Genomic DNA, 19,508 nt, shown 5'->3' on the forward strand with positions numbered 1-19,508 from the left:
GTGCCCGCTCCGTAGGTCAGCAGCCCACGCCACCTGACAGGACACGGAGCCCCCGGGCTCCCAAGTGGCTGTCACCTGCACAAACCCGCTGAACCCCAAGGCCAGCGCCCCCTACTTCCCAGCGTTGTTTTCGGCTTGAAAACAAAGCAGTCTGCGTGATGCTGGGACAGAATCCACCTTTATCTGAAACCAGTGCTCAATAGTGCGGGGGAGGGAGAGGGAAACAGGAGGTGTCCCTTCCCAAACCAGCAGCCCACACGAGGGCACCAAGGTGGTGGATTGTCTCCTGCTCCTGCTGCGCTTCAATCTAGGAGGGCAGCACGGAGGCAACGGCCTGGGCGGGGAGGTTTAACGAGGTCGTTGTGCTGGAGAGGGCCAGCTGCAGGGCAATCCGCGGGGGCTTCTGCCCCCTGCCCGCCCCGCCCCCTTCAGTGTCACCACTTGGATGCGGGGAACCAGGGACCGTAGCCACACAAGCCACACAAGCCACACAGCCCGGTGGGGAGGGAGGCCTGACAAGGTGACAAGGTGGGGGGAAGGGCGCCATCGGCTGCATCAGCCCCGTGACGGACCTCGAGGATGGGACTCACGACCCCATCACGGGGCCGCAGGGAGCCCTCGGCCAGCGCACGCGCACCCCTGCCCCACTTCCCGGGCCCTCAGCCGCCCTCTCCACTTCCACGCCCGTGGCCTCCAGATGGGGCCTCCAGCTGCGGCTCCAGGGGCCTGAGGGCAGGATGGCTGCCTGGGCCTGGCTTTTCCACGGTCTTTGCCCTCCGTAAAGCCCCCACCCCTCATCCTTTCACTGGCGTCTACGTCGGCCACGAGGTTCTCTACGGTTCTACGGGCCCTAGTGCCTCCGACACCGAGCCTCGCGGAAGCCGACCCTCCTGGCCTGAAAACACAAGGTACCGAGGCCACTGGCTCGCTTTCCCTTCCAATTCTAGTACGTCCCCAACTTGGTGGCTGCCCTCGGGCACCAGCCCGGCCCGGGGCCACGGCGGGGGCGCCTCCTCCTGTCCGGCTACACTTCTGGAAGGCTGCAGGCCGACCTCACACGAGGGCACACCTGCCCAGTCCGAGTGCACGGGGCCGGGCGTGCGGCAGCGCTGGCTCACAGGCTCGGGCCGACGGGGCGCGAACCCCGGGACTGGCCTCAGGACACCGGAGGGGCTGCCCAGGGCTCGGGGCTCACGGGAGCTACAGGAGGCCCCGCGGTGCCAGCAGAGGGCGCTGCGTCCACTCGAGAGCCAGTAGGAGCCTTTGTACATCCTTCTAGAAGGGATGCCCCTAAGGCCTGGGTTCTTACACTCATCCTGGGGAGGAAGAGGACGTCCTCCCGGAACAGACCCCGCTCCTCTGCCTCGACCAAGCCGGTCCCGACCCTTGGTTTTCTGGAAACGGGCTCTGAGCTGAGGGCTGAGGGACCGCTGGGGGAGCCCTGGGGAAGCCAGGCCCAGCACCCACTTCCCGCCCGTTCTCCGGCCTTCCTCGGGTCCTAGGAGGCATCACTCCCCTCCCGGCGCACAGAGGGCACGAGGGCACGGAGGTCAGGAGTCCTCGAGGTCACAGAAGGGCGAGGGGCGGGGCGGAGACGCAGCAGGAGGGCAAGGTCCTGCGTGCAGCGCGGGCCCCCGTGCGTCCACAGGGCGGCACCAGGCTGCTTCCCCGCGCGCCTCCCCGCGTCCTTGGCAACCCCCCCAGAAGCTCCGGGGCCACCTGCCCACTCCGGGGGACCCTTCCTGCCTGCACCCCCAGGGCAACCTTCTGGGCCAAGGCCCCGACCTGCCACCTTCTGGCTCAAAATCGCCCAGTGGCGCCCTGCTGTCCCCTGGCCTGGCCGCCGCCCAGCCGTGCGGGCTGCCCCCCCACAGCTCCCTCGAGAAGGGGGACCCCGCCCCCCGGGGCCCGGCCGCTGCACCTACCGAAGCCAATGAGGCCCAGCGTCTCCCCGCGGATGCGGGCGGCTCCCGAGGCGACCTCCCGGATCTGCTCGACGCTCTGCACCCGCGTGCCCTCCCGCAGCGCCTGGTACAGCCACGTGTTCCGCCGGTACAGGTTGAGGATGTGGCAGATGGTGGAGTCCGCCGTCTCCTCCACGGCGGCCGACGGGATGTTGCACACGGCGATCCCTGGAGGGGACGGGCGGCCCGCGAGGTCAGGCTCCCTGGGGCCGGCCTCTCACCCGGACACCCCGGCCCCGCTGACCCCCCCCCCCCCACCCCGTGGCAGGCAGGAGGCTGGAAACCTGCCCCGGGGCCCGCGCAGGAACAGCAGGAACCCAGTGTGCAGCGCCCCCCCCGCCCCCCCCAGGTTGTGGGCTCCAGGAGACCAGACTCCTGACGGCGGGCACCCTCCTCCCGGGGCTGGCTTTTCCTCGGTGTTTTGTTTACAGATTTTATTTTTTCATGATAGACACACACGGGGGGGGGGGGGGGCGATGGGCAGAGACACAGGCAGAGGGAGAAGCAGGCTCCATGCAGGGAGCCCGACATGGGACTCGATCCCAGGACCCCAGGATCACGCCCTGGGCCGAAGGTGGCGCTAAACCACTGGGCCACCCGGGCTGCCCTCATCTACGTACGGTATTTGAAGTCTACTGCAATGACCACATTAATACTCGTTTTGAGAAAGAGCAAAGATGGAAGAATCAGGAACTAGCACCCCCACCCCCCCCCAGCACGGGCCCCATGCGGGACCAGAGGGAGGGGAGCCAGAGGGAGGGGACGCCTGAAGTCAGCCCCTGCCCAGTCAGAGGGCCCCGCCCACAATCCTACTGGGGCAAAGAAGAGCGGTGAGGTGGGGTGGGGTGGGGTGTTCCCTGCTCCTTGGAAGAGCTTTGAGGGCTGGGGTCACTGGTGAGGGGCCCTCAGGTTCTGCGGCCAGAGAAGCTGCTAGAACTACCCCAAGTCTCAGGCAGGAAGAGTCAGGAGAGGCTTTCCTTGAGGGCAGGGGGTCTGGGGGAGGAAGGCAAATGTTTCCCAGACACGGGAGGGGCAGGGAGCAGAGAGGGCCAGGCTGGGAGGTGGGGAGAGCCCTGGCCTCGGTGGGGATGAGGCCTGCGGAGGAGGCTGGGAAGCGGGGTGAGCAGCTCTGAGGGACACAGGAATCCAGGCAGCCTGTCTGAGCAGCTCAGCCACCTTTTAATCCCAGGCTTGGGACCCAAGGAACACGGGGGCAGGGCCACCAAGAAGGCAGCCCTGCCTTCCCCTAGCTTCCTCAAGCCCGGCAGCAAGGACACGCGCTCGTCCCCATTGGGGCTCTGTGGGAGGGGACGCAGGACCACAGGCCCGCCCCCTTTCTAGTAGCTGCGTCAGCACCCACAAGGGCTGCCCCGAGGTCCAGGGGCCCCAGGGACCCCCTCAGGAGGACACACAGCTAGGAGGGTGGAGGCGCCCATGAGCACACCCACCCACAGATCCACCGGCCACAGCCTCCCACGAGCTGCAGGTCAGTCACGGTGCAGAACGGCCACCGCGGAGCAGGCTCCGCTCGAAAAAAAGCCAGAATCTGGCCGCACTGGAAGCCAGGGCTCGAGGGCAGCTCGTGGCGTCTGGGAGGGTTTTCATTCCTCCGAGGAACCCCACGTGTTCTGGCCAAAGCCCAGCAGGAAGGAAGGCCCGTCGGAGCGGACCCGCCGCCTCTCCCTGCCCAGCCCCCGGGCCCCGCTGGGCCCTGGGAGACGAGACACGAGGGGTTGCGCTGGGGGAGAGAGGCCCACCCGTGGCCCAGGTGACGCAAAGCGCTGCGTCACCCACCCACAGGGGGCGCAGGGGACGCTGCTCAGCCTGCACCCCTGGACCTGAAATGGAGGCTCCTTGGCTCCAGAGCCTGGGGGTGCGGAGACCGGACCCTGGAGGGGGTGCTGCTGGCACCACAACCACCGGGGACTGTCCTGCCCCGAGGGCAAGGGCACTGCCCTGCAGAGACCCCAAAGCCCCGACTACGCTCGAGGGGCTCGTTCTTGCCGTCAGTGGGCGTGGGTCTGCAGCAGGGGACCCGCCACAGGCTTCCAGCAGCCGCCTCGCCCCAAGGCCTGAGCGCGGTCGCTGAGCTGCTGGACCTGCCAATGGTCTCCCTCTGGGGTCACCCCTCCTGAACTGGAAACCAGGTAGGAGCTTGCTAGACAGGGACATGGGAGAGGCCACCAGCAACCCCCACTGTTCCCGGGGACACGCTGTAGACAGGCCGGGTCCCTCTGACAGCTCTGGGCAGGTGACACAGGTGACACAGTGTTCCTGACCTCGGCTCAGAACATCGACTCGGGCCTGCCTGTGTGGAGCCCCGGGTCCCTGGCGGCTCCCACCAACGCCACGCCGCGGGCCCCGACCCCAGCAGGACCCACAGCCGCTGTCTGGTCTGTTCGACTCGCCCAAGGCCTGGGGACAGAGGGATCTGCGTGTGGAGAGCCATTTGGGGAGAGGAGAGGCCAGTGTCCCAGGCGGCTTCCGCTTGGGTTGCACCAGGATCAATGAGAACGCCACGGGCGACATCCGTTTCCTCGTTCAAAACTGCAGGTGCCTGGGAACGCCACCCCCAACCCCTCCTGGACCCAGGCCCCCGGCCGAGGGCAGACGTGCGGCGGGGCGAGCGGGACACCGGTGGTTTCAGGGACATGAGGTCCCCCGGCCCAGGCTGGCTGTGTGGGGAGCACCTGCAGGTGGAGGGATGGCCAGGTCTCGCTCGGGAGAACTTCCCATCTCCCTGAAAGCAGTGGCCGGTCACGAGCCCCCTCCCCCTGAAGCCAGGCTGCGGGGCTGCGTGGGGCGGACACCCAGTGGGACGGGGAGCATCTCGGAGGACACCCCCTCCTGCCTCCCCTACCCCCTGTGTGTTAAACTACATTCCCCGTATTTGAACTTGGGGTCTCAGCTCTACTAAGCACACAAAGAACACTTGTTTTCAAACAAAAATATTCTTGCTGGTGCCGGAGAGAGATGGAAAGTCTGAGGTAATGCTAGATGCGGTTCCCAAGACTCCCAACCAGCCGAGTTTCTCTGCTGCGACCAAGGCAGGCTCCAAGGGACACCGCGGCCCCGCTCGGGGCGGACACAGGAAGCCATCACTTCCCCCAGGCCCTGGTCGGGTCTGGAATCTGATGCCACCCCCCCTTTTCCTCCTCAGCCACAGCCAAATGACCCTCCACCCAAGGGAGGTGTGAGATGACGGGGACCCAGAAAAATCAGGGTCAACCCTCCAGGCCACCTGCCACTTCTAGGATGGGGGGGTGGGTGGGGTGGGGAGAAGGTGACTGTTGGGGAATGACCACCGCCTGCCTCTTCCTTTGGGGCCCACCTGTGGGGCACCCCCTACCCTGCGGCTCAGTTCCTGGGTGCTGCCCCAAGTTCAAGTGGGGGAACTAACCCACTCGGAGAAACCTGGACCTTCCTGTAAAACTCCAGGCTAGGAACCTGGAGGAGGACGCTGGAGCCCACCGGGGTCCCCCTGGCTGAAAAGGCAGCAGGTGGGTGCCTGAGAGCTAACGCCCCAACTGCCCGATGCCGGCGCTGCTCGCGTAGACGGCAGCTCACGGTGCGAGGCTCAGCACAGGGTCCTCCGAGGGGGCGAGAGGCTGACTTGGGGGTGGGGATGGCCCACCAGGGCCTCAGCACAGCGCAGGGGTGGGGGTCCAGAGAGGCCTGCGTTCCTCGACACTCGCCAGCAGCCTGGTGGCTTCGGGGCACCCAGTCCTCAGCAGGCGGGGCACGGGCCCTCGCACCCGGACCTGGCACGCTGCAAACACAGGCCAAGGCCGGCGAGCAGAGGAGCTTGTTTAGGAGGCCCCGGGGCCCCCGCAAAGCGAGCAGGCCAGCCCGGGACGCTGCCGTGGAAGCTCTGCACACGCTCCTCACGACGGCGTCCGTGCCGGGGCCAGGACAGGGACCCGACCTCAGGGAAGCCGCCTGCTGCCCTGCTTTCCGGGGAAACCCTTCCCGCCCGGACGAGGGCTGTGCAGGAGGGGCCGGGCTTTGGTCCACCCACGTCAGTGCTGCCCTGTGCAGGTTTCTGGGTGGCAGAGCCCCGGGGAGGACGGCTCCACGCCAGGACCGCCCGGAGCCCCCGCTTCCTGGGCCGACACCGTCCGGTGGCCACTCGGCCGCTCACAGGGTCCCCTCTGCAGGGACGGGCCCCACTCGCCAGGCTCCAGCAGGCACTCCCGCCTGTGTGCCTGGACGTGAGCCCGCGAGGCTCCCCCCGAACGGCCGCCCCCTCCAGCCCCCCGCACTCACCGAGCTCGCCGGCGGCCTTGATGTCGACGTTGTCGTAGCCGCTGCCTATCCGCACGATCACCCTCAAGGCCTTGAACTTCTCCAGGTCCTCCCTGGTGAGGGTGATGGTGTGGTACATCATGGCACCCACGGCTTCGTTTAGAACCTGCGACGGGGCGAGCAGAGCCAGGCTGGAGACCCCCATCACCCCCGCACCTGCCGCGGAGGACACGGTGTGGGCATGACTGTGACCCCAGGTGACCACGGAGGGGGAGGGCGGACAGGGAGGTGGCGTCTGGGGGTGGGGGGGGGGGGGGCGGTGAGAGGGCCCAGCCCAGGGAGACCCGAGGGTGAAAGCGGGAGGGACCCCTCGCTGAACGGCAGCGGCCGCCACCTGACCTGGGCAACCCGGGCCTGGGGGTGGGGGGCCCACCTTCTCGTGGATCTCCTGAGTGGACTGTGCGTCACAGAAGGCCACAGTGGCCAGGTCCTTCAGGATCGGCATCTCCACGGTGCAGTCTCTGCCATCGAGCAGCGCCACCAGGGGGCGGGGGTGCAGGGGGCCGTTCATGATCTGGGGGCGGATACCTGTGAGGAGTGAGGAGGATCTGTAGGTGGGTACAGCGGCTGTCCCACATGGGGCGGGGGATAGTGCAGCGAGGGGCTCTCCCCCCACATATGCATCGGATCTGCAGGACCCCAGAGCTCCCTCCCTACTCCCCGAGGGGACCATGAACCCACAGAGCCACCCGGGCTCCCCTGGGCTCAAACACCACAGGCTCCTTTGAGTCGCCGAGGCCCATTCTGGGCCAAGCCAAGGAGACCCAGAGGGCACGTGTCTGCCGGGTCTATCGGGTGGAGGTCTGAGGGGGGCCCGGGTCTCGGTGAGCAATCTCAAGTGCGGCCAACAGGAACCACAGTGGCGCTAACTCCATCGCCACGTGGAACCGAGGCCAGGAATCTGTTCACCACGCACCTGCCGCCGGCGCCAGCTGGGCCTACAAGCCGCGCCCCTGCCCCTGCCCCTGCCCCCAGCCCCTTCCCAACAAACACGAGGGGCTGCAAAATGAAACCAGAGGAACATGTCATGGTTCCCGCACCCCGTGGGAGCTTCCTGGAGAAAACCCCACTGGCAACGGGCCTCCTGGGCTCAGCCCGTGCCCAGGTGAAGACCCGGGCCAGGTGGTGGGGAGGTGAGCGCGACGGCGAGCCGCTGGCCGGGGACTTGGGAGAGCAACGGAATTTCTCAGAGGGCCGCAGAGCGAGCAGCACCCCTCGGGTACCAGGGCCAGTCGGCGCGGTCATGTGTCCTGGGGCTGCCGGCAGAGACAAAGGACACTTGTCCCCACAGCCTGGGAGGGGGGTGGAGGGAGCCCAGGGCCAGGCCAGTCCTCCCTACTCGTGCCCGAGTGCAGATCCCCCAGCTGCTCCGCGAGGCCAGCGCAGCTGCTTGCAGGACGCTCAACGGGGCGGCAGGACCATCTCCAGCCCCAGCGGGGAAGCAGCAGCGTGTGCCCCAGGCCACTTGGCCACGTGAGGTACGCGGGCCAGGCTGCCTGCACTTTCTCCAACAGAGCCCTTCCCTTCCAATCCATATGCTGGCAAGTCTGGGACTTCGTAGCCCCTGCAGGGGGACCGTGGCACCCAGGTGGCCAGGGTGGGACAGTTTCCATTTTCCGGACAAATCACATGTGTGGAGTCCCTGGCTATGAGTAAAAATGAGAGCTTCCTGGGCATCGTGTGCTTTCGGAGGTGGGAAGGGATTCAGATAGCGGCCGCCACACCAAGGCCAGGCTCGGTTTTGTTTCCTTCCTCCTGCACAGAATCTACTTGTCTTTGCGTCTGGAGGCCCCCCTGGCCCCCCTGGCGTGACTGGGCTCCGGGAGCCCCTGCCAGGAGCCTGTGATGTTCCGGCCCAGGTGGCCTCCGCGTGATCGCAAGGCATCGGGTACGGGCTCCAGCAGACAAGAGCAGGACCCACCTGCCGGGGCCGCACTCAGCTGTGTGGTCGTCCCCCGGCAGCCCTGAAATGGCCAGAGAGGAGCCCAGGCTGGGGCCCCAGACACTGAAGCCACTATCTGGCCCCCTGGCTCATCGCTCAGCGACACGCTGGTGTCGGAAGCTGAAAGCAAAATCCCCACCTGGAGCTGTGGCCGTGGAGGCGGGGAGGTTGTCCCCGTGGTGCCCACACGGCCACTGCAGTGGCCTTGCCCCCGGACAGCACCCGCGCCACAGCTGCAGCAGCTCGAGACAATCCTCTCTTTGAACAAGAAGCAGAGAGAAGCCTTTTGTCGCGGCCTCAGAACGGGCCAGGGAGCAGGTTTCCTCCGGGCGCCTCTCTCCAGGCCGGGCTGGGACTCACAAGGGGTCACGGTCCCTCCCGGCCTGTGGGCGGCGGTAAAACCACTGCCCAACCCAGAACCTGGATCCCCAAAGCAGGGCATCCAAGCGAAGCCGAGGCCCCAATGTTCTCGCCAGCCTTCGTCCCGCCCGGCAAGGCTGTTTGCAGGGGGGCTGGTGAGCCCTCTGCCACGCTCTCCTTGGCTTGACTGGCAGGTGGGCCCCATAAGAGGTCAGGGCGGTTGTGGGCAAATGAAAGAGGTTTCCCCAAAGACCAACGGTGCCATCTTGCATCAGGACCCCTGGGCACCACCTTTACCCCCGACTCTGCAGAGGGAGGTGAGGGCTGGTAATTCACACGGTGGCCTATAGCCTCTCATTTCCACCCCTTCCCCCTTAACAGACGGGGGCACCGAGGCACAGCGTGGGGAGTGCCCCGGGGAGTAAGCGGCTGGAGCGGACGGGCGCAGCCAGTGCCAACTTGACGTGCCAACGCTAAAGCTCCTACCTCTGTCCCTCCTTTTCGCCAAGAAAAAGGGGAGACTTTGACCAAATCCCGAAAGCCTCATTTCTTCCACCGGATTCTTCCGGCCCCGCCCTGCAGCTGCTACCAAGCCCAGGTCGGACTCCCATGGGACCCGCGGTCTTCGACTATGTGGGCAGATTTACCCGCCTGCCCCAGGGTGTCCCTCCTACAGGGTGCAGAGCACCCTGACTGGACTCCGAAGGTGCTAGCAAGAGTGTTAATCAGACACCGTTCACAGGGTTCACGATCATGGTAAGAAATCCAAGTTGTTAATTTAAAAAGCAGCCACAGAGGAAAACGATGGGCAGGCACAAGGCAGGCATCTAGAGCCATCCAAGACATCTGGAGAGGCTGAGGGCCCTCGTCACAAGATGTCCATCCACAGCATCAGTGCATGGATCCCGTTACCTGGGCAACAAGCTCCAGGTTGCCTAGCGATCACCCCCTCCCTGGCTTGGGTGGCCTCCTCTTTGGCGGAACCCACCCTTTGCCCTCGTTCAGGTCGGGCATGCAGAAGGCAGCTGAGACCCAGGGGCTCCCAGCTGAGGCCCTGGGCTCAGACAGGGGCCGCAAGCCCTGTATGGGAAAGGGGTTTACTGGGGACAGATGCTGTGGGGACAGCTGCGTGGGTGGTGGAGTGGGTGAGATTCACGTGTGTCCTGCATGAGGCCCAAGGAGCCGCACAAAACCCCAGTACTGAGGACGACAGCAAGCCCGGCCAGGACGTTGTCAGGGGTCGCCTCTATTGACAAAGAGACCGTGCCACACATGCTCCCTCAGTCCCAGAGGGGTCTCGTCTACCCACACACCAGAGAATGCAGCTAATTTCAAGCCACACCCTGCCCAGCACCTGCTGTCTCTGCAGCCTTGCAGAAGCTGGGGTGGAGGTTCCCAGAAAACCCCAGGAAACACGAGGTGAGGCTGTAAACAGACTCTCCATCTTGCTTCACATCCACTGAGCATCTCTCAGCGCTTCTGACAGTCTGAGGGATTTCTAGTATATGAGGATACAAGCGACATGTTACCGTAAATGACCTTCCAAGGGGCCGTGGGAAATGGGGTACCCAGGCAGGGCTGGCCCAGGAGGGAGTCCCCCATGACCTCTCCAGCCAGGGGAATCTAGGCGGAGAAAGCCAAGGCACAGTGAATGCTTAACGACAATGGACTAAAACCTGAGGTCTGCAACCAAAGCTAGGGTAGCAGTCGCTAGACGCTGCCGAAACCCCAGGCCTGACGTTCGGAAGCCGGCTATGTTCCTCTTAGCTCCACTTTACCGCCGGGGAGACCACAGAGCACACCAAAGACCCAGGGACCCAACAGAGCCCAAGGAAAACACCTGCTGACGAGGCGCCGAGGGTCCTGGCGGCCCCCTAGGCAAAACGACCGCTCCCTCTCTGCAACCTTGCCTTCCATTCGAGAACGATTCCAGCTGCAGGTGGACACGTCACACGCACACACAAGTCTATCAGCACATTCCCTTCAACGTGTCCAGCATGAACTCCGCAGGGCGGAGCTGGCGCCCCTGTGGTAGCATCGCTTGCTGGTCCCAGGCTCACCTCTGCACAAGCAGGGACACGGTGCCCCGGCCGACCCCGGGCCCGGCCTCCCTACAGCCGGAGCTGCACATGAGGACACTGAGAAATTAGACATTCGGTGGAAAAAGCAAAGACGACACCCGGCCACGCTGCTGGAGTCGTGCTGGGAGTGGCCGACGGTCCAGGGAAAGACAAGCCCATACAGGCCCTCGGGATTCGGAGGGGGAAGAGGGAGGGAGGAGGACACCGGCGGCTCTCCGGTCATCCACCTCGATGCCACCTTGTCCGAATCGCATCAGACTGCTCAGGAGCCGCCTCTTCCCGGGGCCACACAGGCGACCTGTGCCTGTCCTAACGGGACAGGCTTCCCCGAGCAGAGGGACTGAGGGGGAGACGGGCTGATCTTGCCGCACGAAGCAGCTCTGTGGTGTTCAGACCCGTTTCCGGGCCTTCCCGGACACACGGCGTCAGGTTCAGCGCACGTGCTTCCTCTAGAACCAACTCTGCCTTGTTTCTGAAGATCTGAGCTGGTTTCTGCCGCTTGCCAACTCAAGGACCGAACTGCCGGAGGCTTTTCTGATTTTGCTCTTTCAAGATTTCAGAAACTAAGCAGTCTTACCCCAAAGCAAAGTGGCTGCAATAAACGTGTTTGAGAAGCAGACAGAGGCCTCTTCTGACACCTGAGCAGATTTTGCTGAAACACTGCTATGGTGCAGCAGCCTGAACACACCCGAGCTGGGCTGGCTAGGATCTGGGATGACAGTCCACCTGGTCAGGGTGACCCCCTGGCTTGCCTGGCAGGGACCAGCCAAACATGTGGGGACCGAGCGGGGAAAGGGCCTGCCAAGCAGCACGGATTCGCCCCAAGATCTTCACTGCTGCTCAGGGGCCGAAGAGCCCTTGCGGGTGGAAACCAGCTGGGAGCTCTGGGGCCCGAAAGCAGTTGCTGGGATCCTCTGGGCCAGCACCAGCTGTACTGGCAGCTGCCACCAGGATAAGTACCTGGAAAGAACTGAGAGATCCATGCAGGCCTCAGAAAGATCTGCAACAAAACGCACTGTCCTGCATGCTTAGCCAGAGGCCTCGGGGCCAATCAAATGTGTCACCAGCTCCCAGAACTTGTAAGGTGGTCTGGAAGGTAGAAGGCAGCACCCGTGGCTCCCATGTTTGTGGGCAGGTGGATTGAGGTGGGGAGAGGAGATGCACTCCCGGAGGTACCAAGTGGGTGGGAAAGGACCCCAGGTCTGCCCTGACAGCCTCTCCAGCCGCGGCCACTTCGCAAGGGTCTGAGCGCGTCGCCCACCGCCCCAGGAACAGCTTCCCCTTAAATGCAGGTGGCTCCCCAATTGAAAAGTCACTTCCTGCAACCTTGCACAAACCAACCCTCATCGGCTGGGCTCAGCAGTCCCGATTTCTAGAAGGCCAGACACAGGATCAGATCTAGGGTCTGATAAGGGGCATATTTCACAGGCTTGCATTTCCACAATCTAGAGCTGCAACTCCTGACTGGGGCCAAACTGGGGACCAGATGCTGACCTTGGGTGATCAATGAACCTGTATCCGAGACGCAGCATTCAACTGGCAGACATGGCCGTGCTGGGAGGGGTGGGCATCTACCCCAGGGCACGGGGCTTCCAGAACCCCTTCAGGAAGGCTGCTGTGGGGCCTTGTGTCCAGGTGACAGGTCCCCCCTTGCCTGTAAACACGTTTATCCACGTAGTAAAAACTATTCTAAACTGCCAGCCACAGGGTCTCGACCACAACTGTCGTGCAGTTGGCTGGAGCTTGTTCAGAAAGTGGGTCTGGAAAGTCAGCAAAGGCACGTGGCCTCCCGTCTCCAGAGGCACCACCCACGCCCACGGCAGCTACTCTTGTCTTTCACGAGAAAGAACACAGGAGCCGACGAGAATGAACGGTTTCGAGGCAGCGACTGTGATAAAACGTGTTGCTAAGCGTGGCACTGCTTTAAGGCTTAAAAAACACGCAGCTACCGTTAGAAACCTCATCTCTGTGTCCACATCACCGCCTGCCTCTCCACCGGGGGAGGATCCTGAGAACCTGGCGATGTGCAGGTATGGTCTCTCCCCCCCCCCCCCCCCCACATACGGAGAACGGAGAACCCGATCGGTTTTTTCTCGGCTCGTCTCTCTTGCAGTTTCCGGCTTCGGGTGGAGCACACGCAGCGCGCATCCCACTGAGGCCTCGGTCAGGTCGGTTCCAGGAAACCGAGGCCAGAGGCGCCTCCTGAAGTGGCCCCGGAGCCGGGGCTAGCCTCGCTCCTTCCCACCCGCGTACCTTCCAGAGGCTCGGGCAGGCGGGCCTGGCTCCCCGCCGAGCTCCCGAGGCTCAGGGAACCAGCTCTCCCCTCGGGCTGCTTCACCACCAGGAACACAGACTGAGTTTTAACCGGGGCCAACGGTGGAAGGTGGAAGGCACCTCTGGCGGCACAGAAACTAAATCCGAGCATCTCGAGATTCAGCTCCGCCCTCAAGCAAACATCAGCAGAGTCAGGACTGAAGAGGAGAATGCAGACCTGCCCCAGGCACGCGTGCGCACGCACAAGCACTCACACGCTCCTCTTCCTGCACTCACAGCAGACGGCACTAACGGAAGGATCTCGGGACTTTGAGCCTCAGGGTCCGTGGTCACCATGGTGCCCCAGCGAGCCACCCCGCAAGGCTGGGTGACATCTGCCTGCCACACTTGAGTGAGCCCAATCCCCTCTAAAAACTGGGGAAGGAAGGTGACAGTCACGAGGGCGTAGAGCTCGGTGTGCAGCTGGACCTCCGATGCCACTCCCCCCTCCAGGCCTGTGACCAGGGGTCCCATGACCTCCTCCGTGGCTCCTGGATTGCCCTGTGCTCTGCTGGGCTCCCTGGGGGGGCTCCCTCGTTTGCATCAGCCCCCTTCACACTGGAGAGCCTCAAGCTGCACCTGGCGCTGCTCGATGACTGCCCAGGACACCTGCCTTCTGTGAATACAGCCCCCTCCCGACATGGCCTTGTTGCCCCCAAGAGCCAGAGCGTACTTCCCCACCCCTGGAAACAGGCTGGCCTGGGACTTTGCTCTGAACAACGTCAAGTGGCAGAAATAATGATGCAGCATCACTTCCAAGGCAAGGCCCCCCGGGTGGGCATCCGGCCTTCCATACTCACACTAGAGCCTGTGCGTGGCACCTGGGAGGCAGGACCACGGAGCACAGGCCCTGCCAGCCCAGATGAGGGGGTACAGTGAGGGGCCCTGCAGGCTGTCCTGCCACAGCCGAGCGCAGAGCTGTCTGCGGGCCAGGCGGCCCCGGACGTCGGCATAGCAGACTGGTGTGCTCAGGAAGGCAAGGGTGGGTGTGCATGTGTGTCAGCATACGTGTGTGCACATACACGTGCATGTGTGCCGGAGCCCATGGTGTGCCTGCGACCTGACAATGACACCAGCATGGACGTGACCCATGCTGATGCTGCAGAAACCCCTGGAAGCTTGTCCCCAGGTCTTGCTAGGATAGATCAAATCCATTTTTTAAAACCCAGAAGAGTTCCCCCAGGGCCGAGCTCATTCATGGGACTCGTGATCACAGGCAGCCCTGGGTGAGGGTCAGGGTGCCTTTCTCCTGGGGAAGGGCCAGGCTGCTCCGCCCCACCGTGAACCCATGGGGGCACCGCCCCGAGGCCCGGCCACTGCAGGTGAGACCTTAACAATGGCCTTTTGAAACAGCATTCCCGTCTTCTCACTTTCTGGATGAGCCCCCAGCTCTTGGACTTCTACCCCGGAACACCCCAGAACCTCTCCCTGATGCTAAGCTCCGGTTGGGGCCCTGGGAGCCTTGTGTCAAGAAGGGAGCTGTTCGACCTTTCACTCCATGGGCACCGAGACCCAGGGAGGGGACAGGGCCCAGCTGACCTGAGCTCTGCAGCCGGGCCATCGAGGGCCATCGAGGACCTTCCCCGCAGAAGGGTATTCAATTCACCACCACCCCCTACCACCAAGGGCTCCCCCAGGCCAGGTGAACAAACAGAACCACCTGGCTTGAAAATGGCCCTCGGGGATAAGGAGGAGGGAAGTACTTTCCAGGATAAGACTGTGGCCGGGGCTGCGCCGTCAGGCCCCAGCCGCTCCAGGCAGGACGGAAGCCCAGCAGAGGCACGGGCCACCCGGATGCACGCGGGTCCACGAGGCCGTGTTCCTCCGCGGCTGGGACCACACTAGTGACCACCGCATCGCACACGTTACCAGGCGACAGGCACACGCCTGAGTTCTCGCTCAAGAAACTACCGGGAAACACCACGAGTGTGGGAAGACCGGGCCTGGCCAGCCGCCCCCCCCCACCCCCGAGCACCCACGGGCCGGGCTGCTGAGGGCCACCCCATGGAGGGGCCCGGCCGAAGCCACTCCTCGGCCCTGATTTTAGCGTCCTCTGAAGTCAGCCAGAGGTTCAGCTGAGAGATGGCCTCAGGGTAAGTAGATTAGCTTCTTAAATAAAACATGGATCTTAAAGGGTCGTGGCCTCACAGGGAGGTGGCTTCAGGCCACCTCCTTTGTGGCTCAGGTAACAGCTGGACAGAAAGCGGCCAAGCAGGAGGCGCAGAGGCTCCCGGGAGCCTGGGCCGTGTCCCCCACCCCCAAGGCTTGCCGGGTGACCACTGCCCGCCCAAGGTGTGTGTGCAGACGCGCGCGCACACGTGTGTGGAGACTTCTGGAATAGAAGCAGCAGAGGTCTACACTGGTGGGAACCACAGCATCCAGTTCAAAAAAAAAAAAAAACAAAAAAAAAAACAAGAACTTCTGTACCTCCAGAAAGACCAGCATTTGTTGTTGCTTTAACTGGTTCCTTAGAGCAACCCAGAGCAACTGTCCCAGCAGCCTGAACTGTTCAGTGTCCACGCCACACCAGGGACCTTGAACAGAAAAGTGACAGACTTTTCTTTTCTACCAGGGCTTAAACACAAAACCCAGAACCAAACCAACTATCGCTTGCTGGAAATCACTCCCTGGGACGCTCACACGCTGGCGCCGTGGGCCGTTCGGAAGCCCTCATACGGCTGCCGGGCCGCGAGCACCTGTGCCCTGCCGCCCCCCACCCCCAGGGAGCCCCTGTCTGGTGATCCCTCTGCTTCCCACTGGGGGGGACGCTGACCACTACCCACGTAGCGCCTCCTGGCTGACCGGCCTCGGGGAAGGGATGGGCTCCGGGGACCGAGGTCCTCCCAGCTCAGGGCCACAGGGACAAGACGGAGACGGAGAACTGAGCAGGCCGCTGTGGGACACATTTCCACAGCAAAGCAGCCAAGGATGCCAGGAGCTGCTTCTGTTTGTGGTAGGATGTGATTCATGTTCTGGATTTCCCCAAAGGCCAGCCTCGTGTGGGTGGTCCTGGAGTGCGGAGGGAGGGGGGAGGTGGTCTGGGCAGCCGCTGGGCTTGGGAACAGCTGAGCCCCTGGTTCAAGGAGCCACTGGCTTCCTTCCCATCTGGGTGAGGTCACATTTCACCTCCCAACTTTCCCAGCATGCCCTGAGCACTGGACGGAGCCACAAATCCCTGGCCTGGGCCCCATCTAGTCTGATGACAGACGGGCGATCCCAGCTTAGGGGATAAGGCAAGGCCATCAAGTTCCCCTCTCCACGGCAACAGTGGCCGCTTGTCAATTATATATGGTCACAAAAATCCAGCATCCTCACCTGGGGTTTCTCACAGCAGGAATGGACTCTTCCCTTTAGGGTCACTGTGGATTTTGTGGCCCACGAGATGAACCTCAGGCTGGTGGTTTCACTCAACCCGATCTTGTGGCACCAAAAGGAAAAAAACCCCTTTCTCCTTGGTACCCTCCAAGCTGGGACCTAGCCCGGGGCCCACCCGAGTCCCTCCTTCCTGCTGATTACCTGTAGAGCCCTCAGACCCGAAAGGGCTGGAGAGCGAAAGGATGTGTCCAGACAAGTCAGAGAATGGTGAGCAACCTGCGGGTGCACGGTCCCCATTCCCCAAGCCACTCTCAGGGACACAAGGTCACTCTCCAAAGTGCCCTAAGACCCAACATACACCATGGGCCTGGCTGATAGGAAACCTGGTCCAGGAAATGCCGGCTTGGCTCTTGACCTCTCCCCCTAAATGCATCAACCCCTGGACTTCACCGACACGTGCTTCCCAAGATCACCCTGACTGGAAGCAACCCACTGGTGGCCTCCAGCACGTGTCCCCGCTGCTCTGCGCCTGGAGTCCGTGGCCTCTGGTGTCAGAGACATGCGGGCTCAGGAAGAGAAGTGCTTCCCCCAAGGCCTTGGATGAGCCCAGAGGGGTGAGCTCTGACCAGCTCGGGGCTACAGGACAAGACCAAGAGCCAGGCCTGGCCGACGTGTCTGTTCGGTACGCTGCGTCTCTCACAGCCAGTCTCCACCAGCCTGGACAGATTTGGGGGGGGTGAGGGGGACGGGGACGGGGGACGGGACACAGTTCTGTGCCTTCTAAGTAGTAACCGGGGAGATGGTCAGGCCATCAGGCCTCGTCGACAGAGCGCGGCGGTAAGAGCGAGAATTCGCCGCCCAGAGCTCCCCACACCAAGTATTTTTCCTAGAAAATACTCTGAGTGTGTAGGGTGTTTACCAGTTACCATATGTCTGTTTCCTTGGGCTTTCAATTAGCCTGGGGGTGGGGAGCGGGTTCCACATCCTTTGGCAGAAGCTCTGGGCAACCCAGCTGAGCCCGGAATAGCTTCAGAGGGCGGCCCCTGAGAAAGCCGCCTTGCTCACCTCCTTCGGGTCCCGACGGTCCCGGCCGCTTTAGCTCATTCACGGTACCGGACATCACGTCAGCACCGTGCAAAACCAACCTCACACGTTGTGTGACCAGCACAGAACGGTCAACAACCCACGTGGCACGGGCGATGTCGCTGCCTCTCTAGGACATGCGCTTTGCCACCGCGAGAGCCACGTCCCAGATGGGAGAGCAACTGCTGCTGGTCATGGGGGTGCAAACCCCGAGCAGTCACCCCAAAGGCTGCAAGCCAGCCACGCAGAGCCTGTTCTGCACAACAGAGCCCTTTCTCATGGAAGGACGTGGGAGCTGTGCACCCCGTGTGCCTGGAGCACCCAGATGTGGGGCGCGGGGCCGCGGGCCTGGCTCCTGGGCCTTCTCCATGCGTCCAGTGCCAGCCCCGACCCCGCTGGTCTCCCTGCGGCCCGAGGCCGAGGAGGGCTGCACCCTCCCTCCCTCCCTCCTTTGACTCCCCGCGAAGGCCCCACCTGCCCGCGGCGTGGGGACCACCGGCAGAAGCCACTGGGGGTTTCATCCGAGTACTTCTCAAGTTCTAAAAATGTGCCCATGGCAACAACAGAAGGGGATGTTTGAGAAAAATGAAATAAAGATGAGAAAAGAAGGGACGGTTGCCAGAAGAGTCTGGCAGAGGCAAGCTCTGCACGCCCACGTGCCGGCCTGCGTGCCGTCGGCGTGTGTCACCGGCTCACGCAGGGCTGACGGGACGCTGCAGGAAGCCCGGGGGGCCGCAGTCACCCACCAGCGGCAGGGACTCTCCGACCCCAACCTCCCCCCGCGGGAGCACGCACAGGGGCCTCGCACGCTGCAGGGGCTGTGGCACAGTCTGGGGGGGCAACTGTCTGGGACGCACGGGGCCAGGGAAGCCCTTGGACCGGTGGGTCCCTGACCGGGCTGAGGACACCCCGCACTCTTCCCGGTGCCTGGAAGGGCCTTTCCTTCCAAAGGACAGGAGGCAGCAGCCAGCAGCAGGGCAGGTGTTCAGGGGACCCGTGGACCCAGAAGCCCTGAGAGGATGCTGTCCCTGCAGGCCCGCGGCTCGGGCACCGGGGCTCACGACATCGGTCACTGGATCCCCCCGGAATCAGATGGGACTCCTTCGATGACACGCTGTCCTCCTGAAAGGCCCCTGGCGGACTTGTTCCTCTGACCACACTGCCCGGGCCCATAAAAACAAAATAGTGCCCTGTTTCTTAGCTACAACAGCCACCAAGGCCGGGATGGGACATGGAGGAAGCCCAAGGCTTTCGGCTAACTCGAGTTTTTTCATGTGACCCTAAAGCCAACAAGGAAAGTGATTCTAAAGACCCCCTAACAGGCCGGCTATCCGGCGGGCCAGCAGCCAAGTGTGCCGTCCTCAGGGCCCCGGAGTGGCCGCGAAGCTGATTTTCCCAGGCACGACAGCTGCTGAGCTGTCCCCTCCCTGCTCGTCTCCTCTGTTAACTTTTTTTTTTTTTCTGGAAACCTAATGACTTCTAAAGTGTTCCAGGCTCAAAGCCCAGTTCACAGGGAAACACTAGAACCCATCACAAAGTCATATTTATTCCATCAAATAAAAAGCATCTAATAGAGAAATCCCCAGTGGGGAAGCTGGTGAGGCGGAGAGGTCAGCTTTGAGCACCGTACGCGGCCGGCGACCCTGCCCACCTCTCCAGCCACTTCCCCTTGGACTTGGCAGTGCCCGCCGCGGGGCTGGCCCGGGGAGGACGCAGACGGCCTGGAGAGGAAGCGAGAGGTCAGCTGTAGGAACAGCTCCCCCCACCCGCACCCCCCGGCCCCCGGCCCACACGTGTGACCTCAGCAACTGCAGCCTGGTGAGGCCTGCTGAAAATTTTCACTCGTGTTTTCTAAAAACTAGAAGATGACACACAGGAAGTGGTCACGAATCACAGAGCCCCTGAGTGGAGTGGAGAGGGGCAGGCTGGGCCACGGTGGGGAGGAAACACGAGAACGCACACTGTGCATCTAGTGCTGATGCGGATTCTTTGGCCACAAGGACAGAAGCAGCAGCCTGAGGGCGCTGGGCTCCCCGCTCCCACCTGGGGCACAGGGTGAGAAGTGATCTCATTTCCCTCCTTACTTGGGCTGCTAGGAAGCCCGGGTAAGCGCACCTCCTGGTGCAGAGCGCAGGGAAAGCGCTG

General features: G+C 63.2%; 1 protein-coding gene and 1 long non-coding RNA gene across 11 annotated transcripts in view; one reads left to right on the forward strand and one right to left on the reverse strand.

The window, feature by feature from the left end:
• CTBP2 (C-terminal binding protein 2) overlaps window positions 1–19,508 on the reverse strand; it is a 157,412-nt gene that overhangs the window by 5,832 nt on the left and 132,072 nt on the right. For 8 of the 9 annotated variants that reach the window (XM_038579047.1, XM_038579053.1, XM_038579049.1 and 5 more), the window contains 3 exons: window positions 6,643–6,797; window positions 6,231–6,375; window positions 1,926–2,132 (listed from right to left, as the gene is read on the reverse strand). In XM_038579047.1, coding sequence (XP_038434975.1) covers window positions 1,926–2,132; window positions 6,231–6,375; window positions 6,643–6,797 — 507 coding nt within the window. Of the gene's footprint in view, window positions 1–1,925; window positions 2,133–6,230; window positions 6,376–6,642; window positions 6,798–9,057; window positions 9,134–19,508 lie in introns of those variants that run through there. The other variant, XM_038579048.1, reaches the window with a different exon arrangement.
• On the forward strand, window positions 14,926–16,995 carry LOC119866616. 2 transcript variants are annotated; one of them, XR_005380737.1, is made up of 3 exons: window positions 14,926–15,058; window positions 15,538–15,918; window positions 16,297–16,995. It is a non-coding gene; the product is annotated as an uncharacterized LOC119866616 (long non-coding RNA). The 2 variants fall into 2 exon arrangements; XR_005380736.1 differs by having other exon boundaries at window positions 16,300–16,995.

The sequence above is a fragment of the Canis lupus genome, chromosome 28, assembly GCF_011100685.1.
Source record: "Canis lupus familiaris isolate Mischka breed German Shepherd chromosome 28, alternate assembly UU_Cfam_GSD_1.0, whole genome shotgun sequence".
Taxonomy (NCBI): Eukaryota; Metazoa; Chordata; class Mammalia; order Carnivora; family Canidae; genus Canis; species Canis lupus.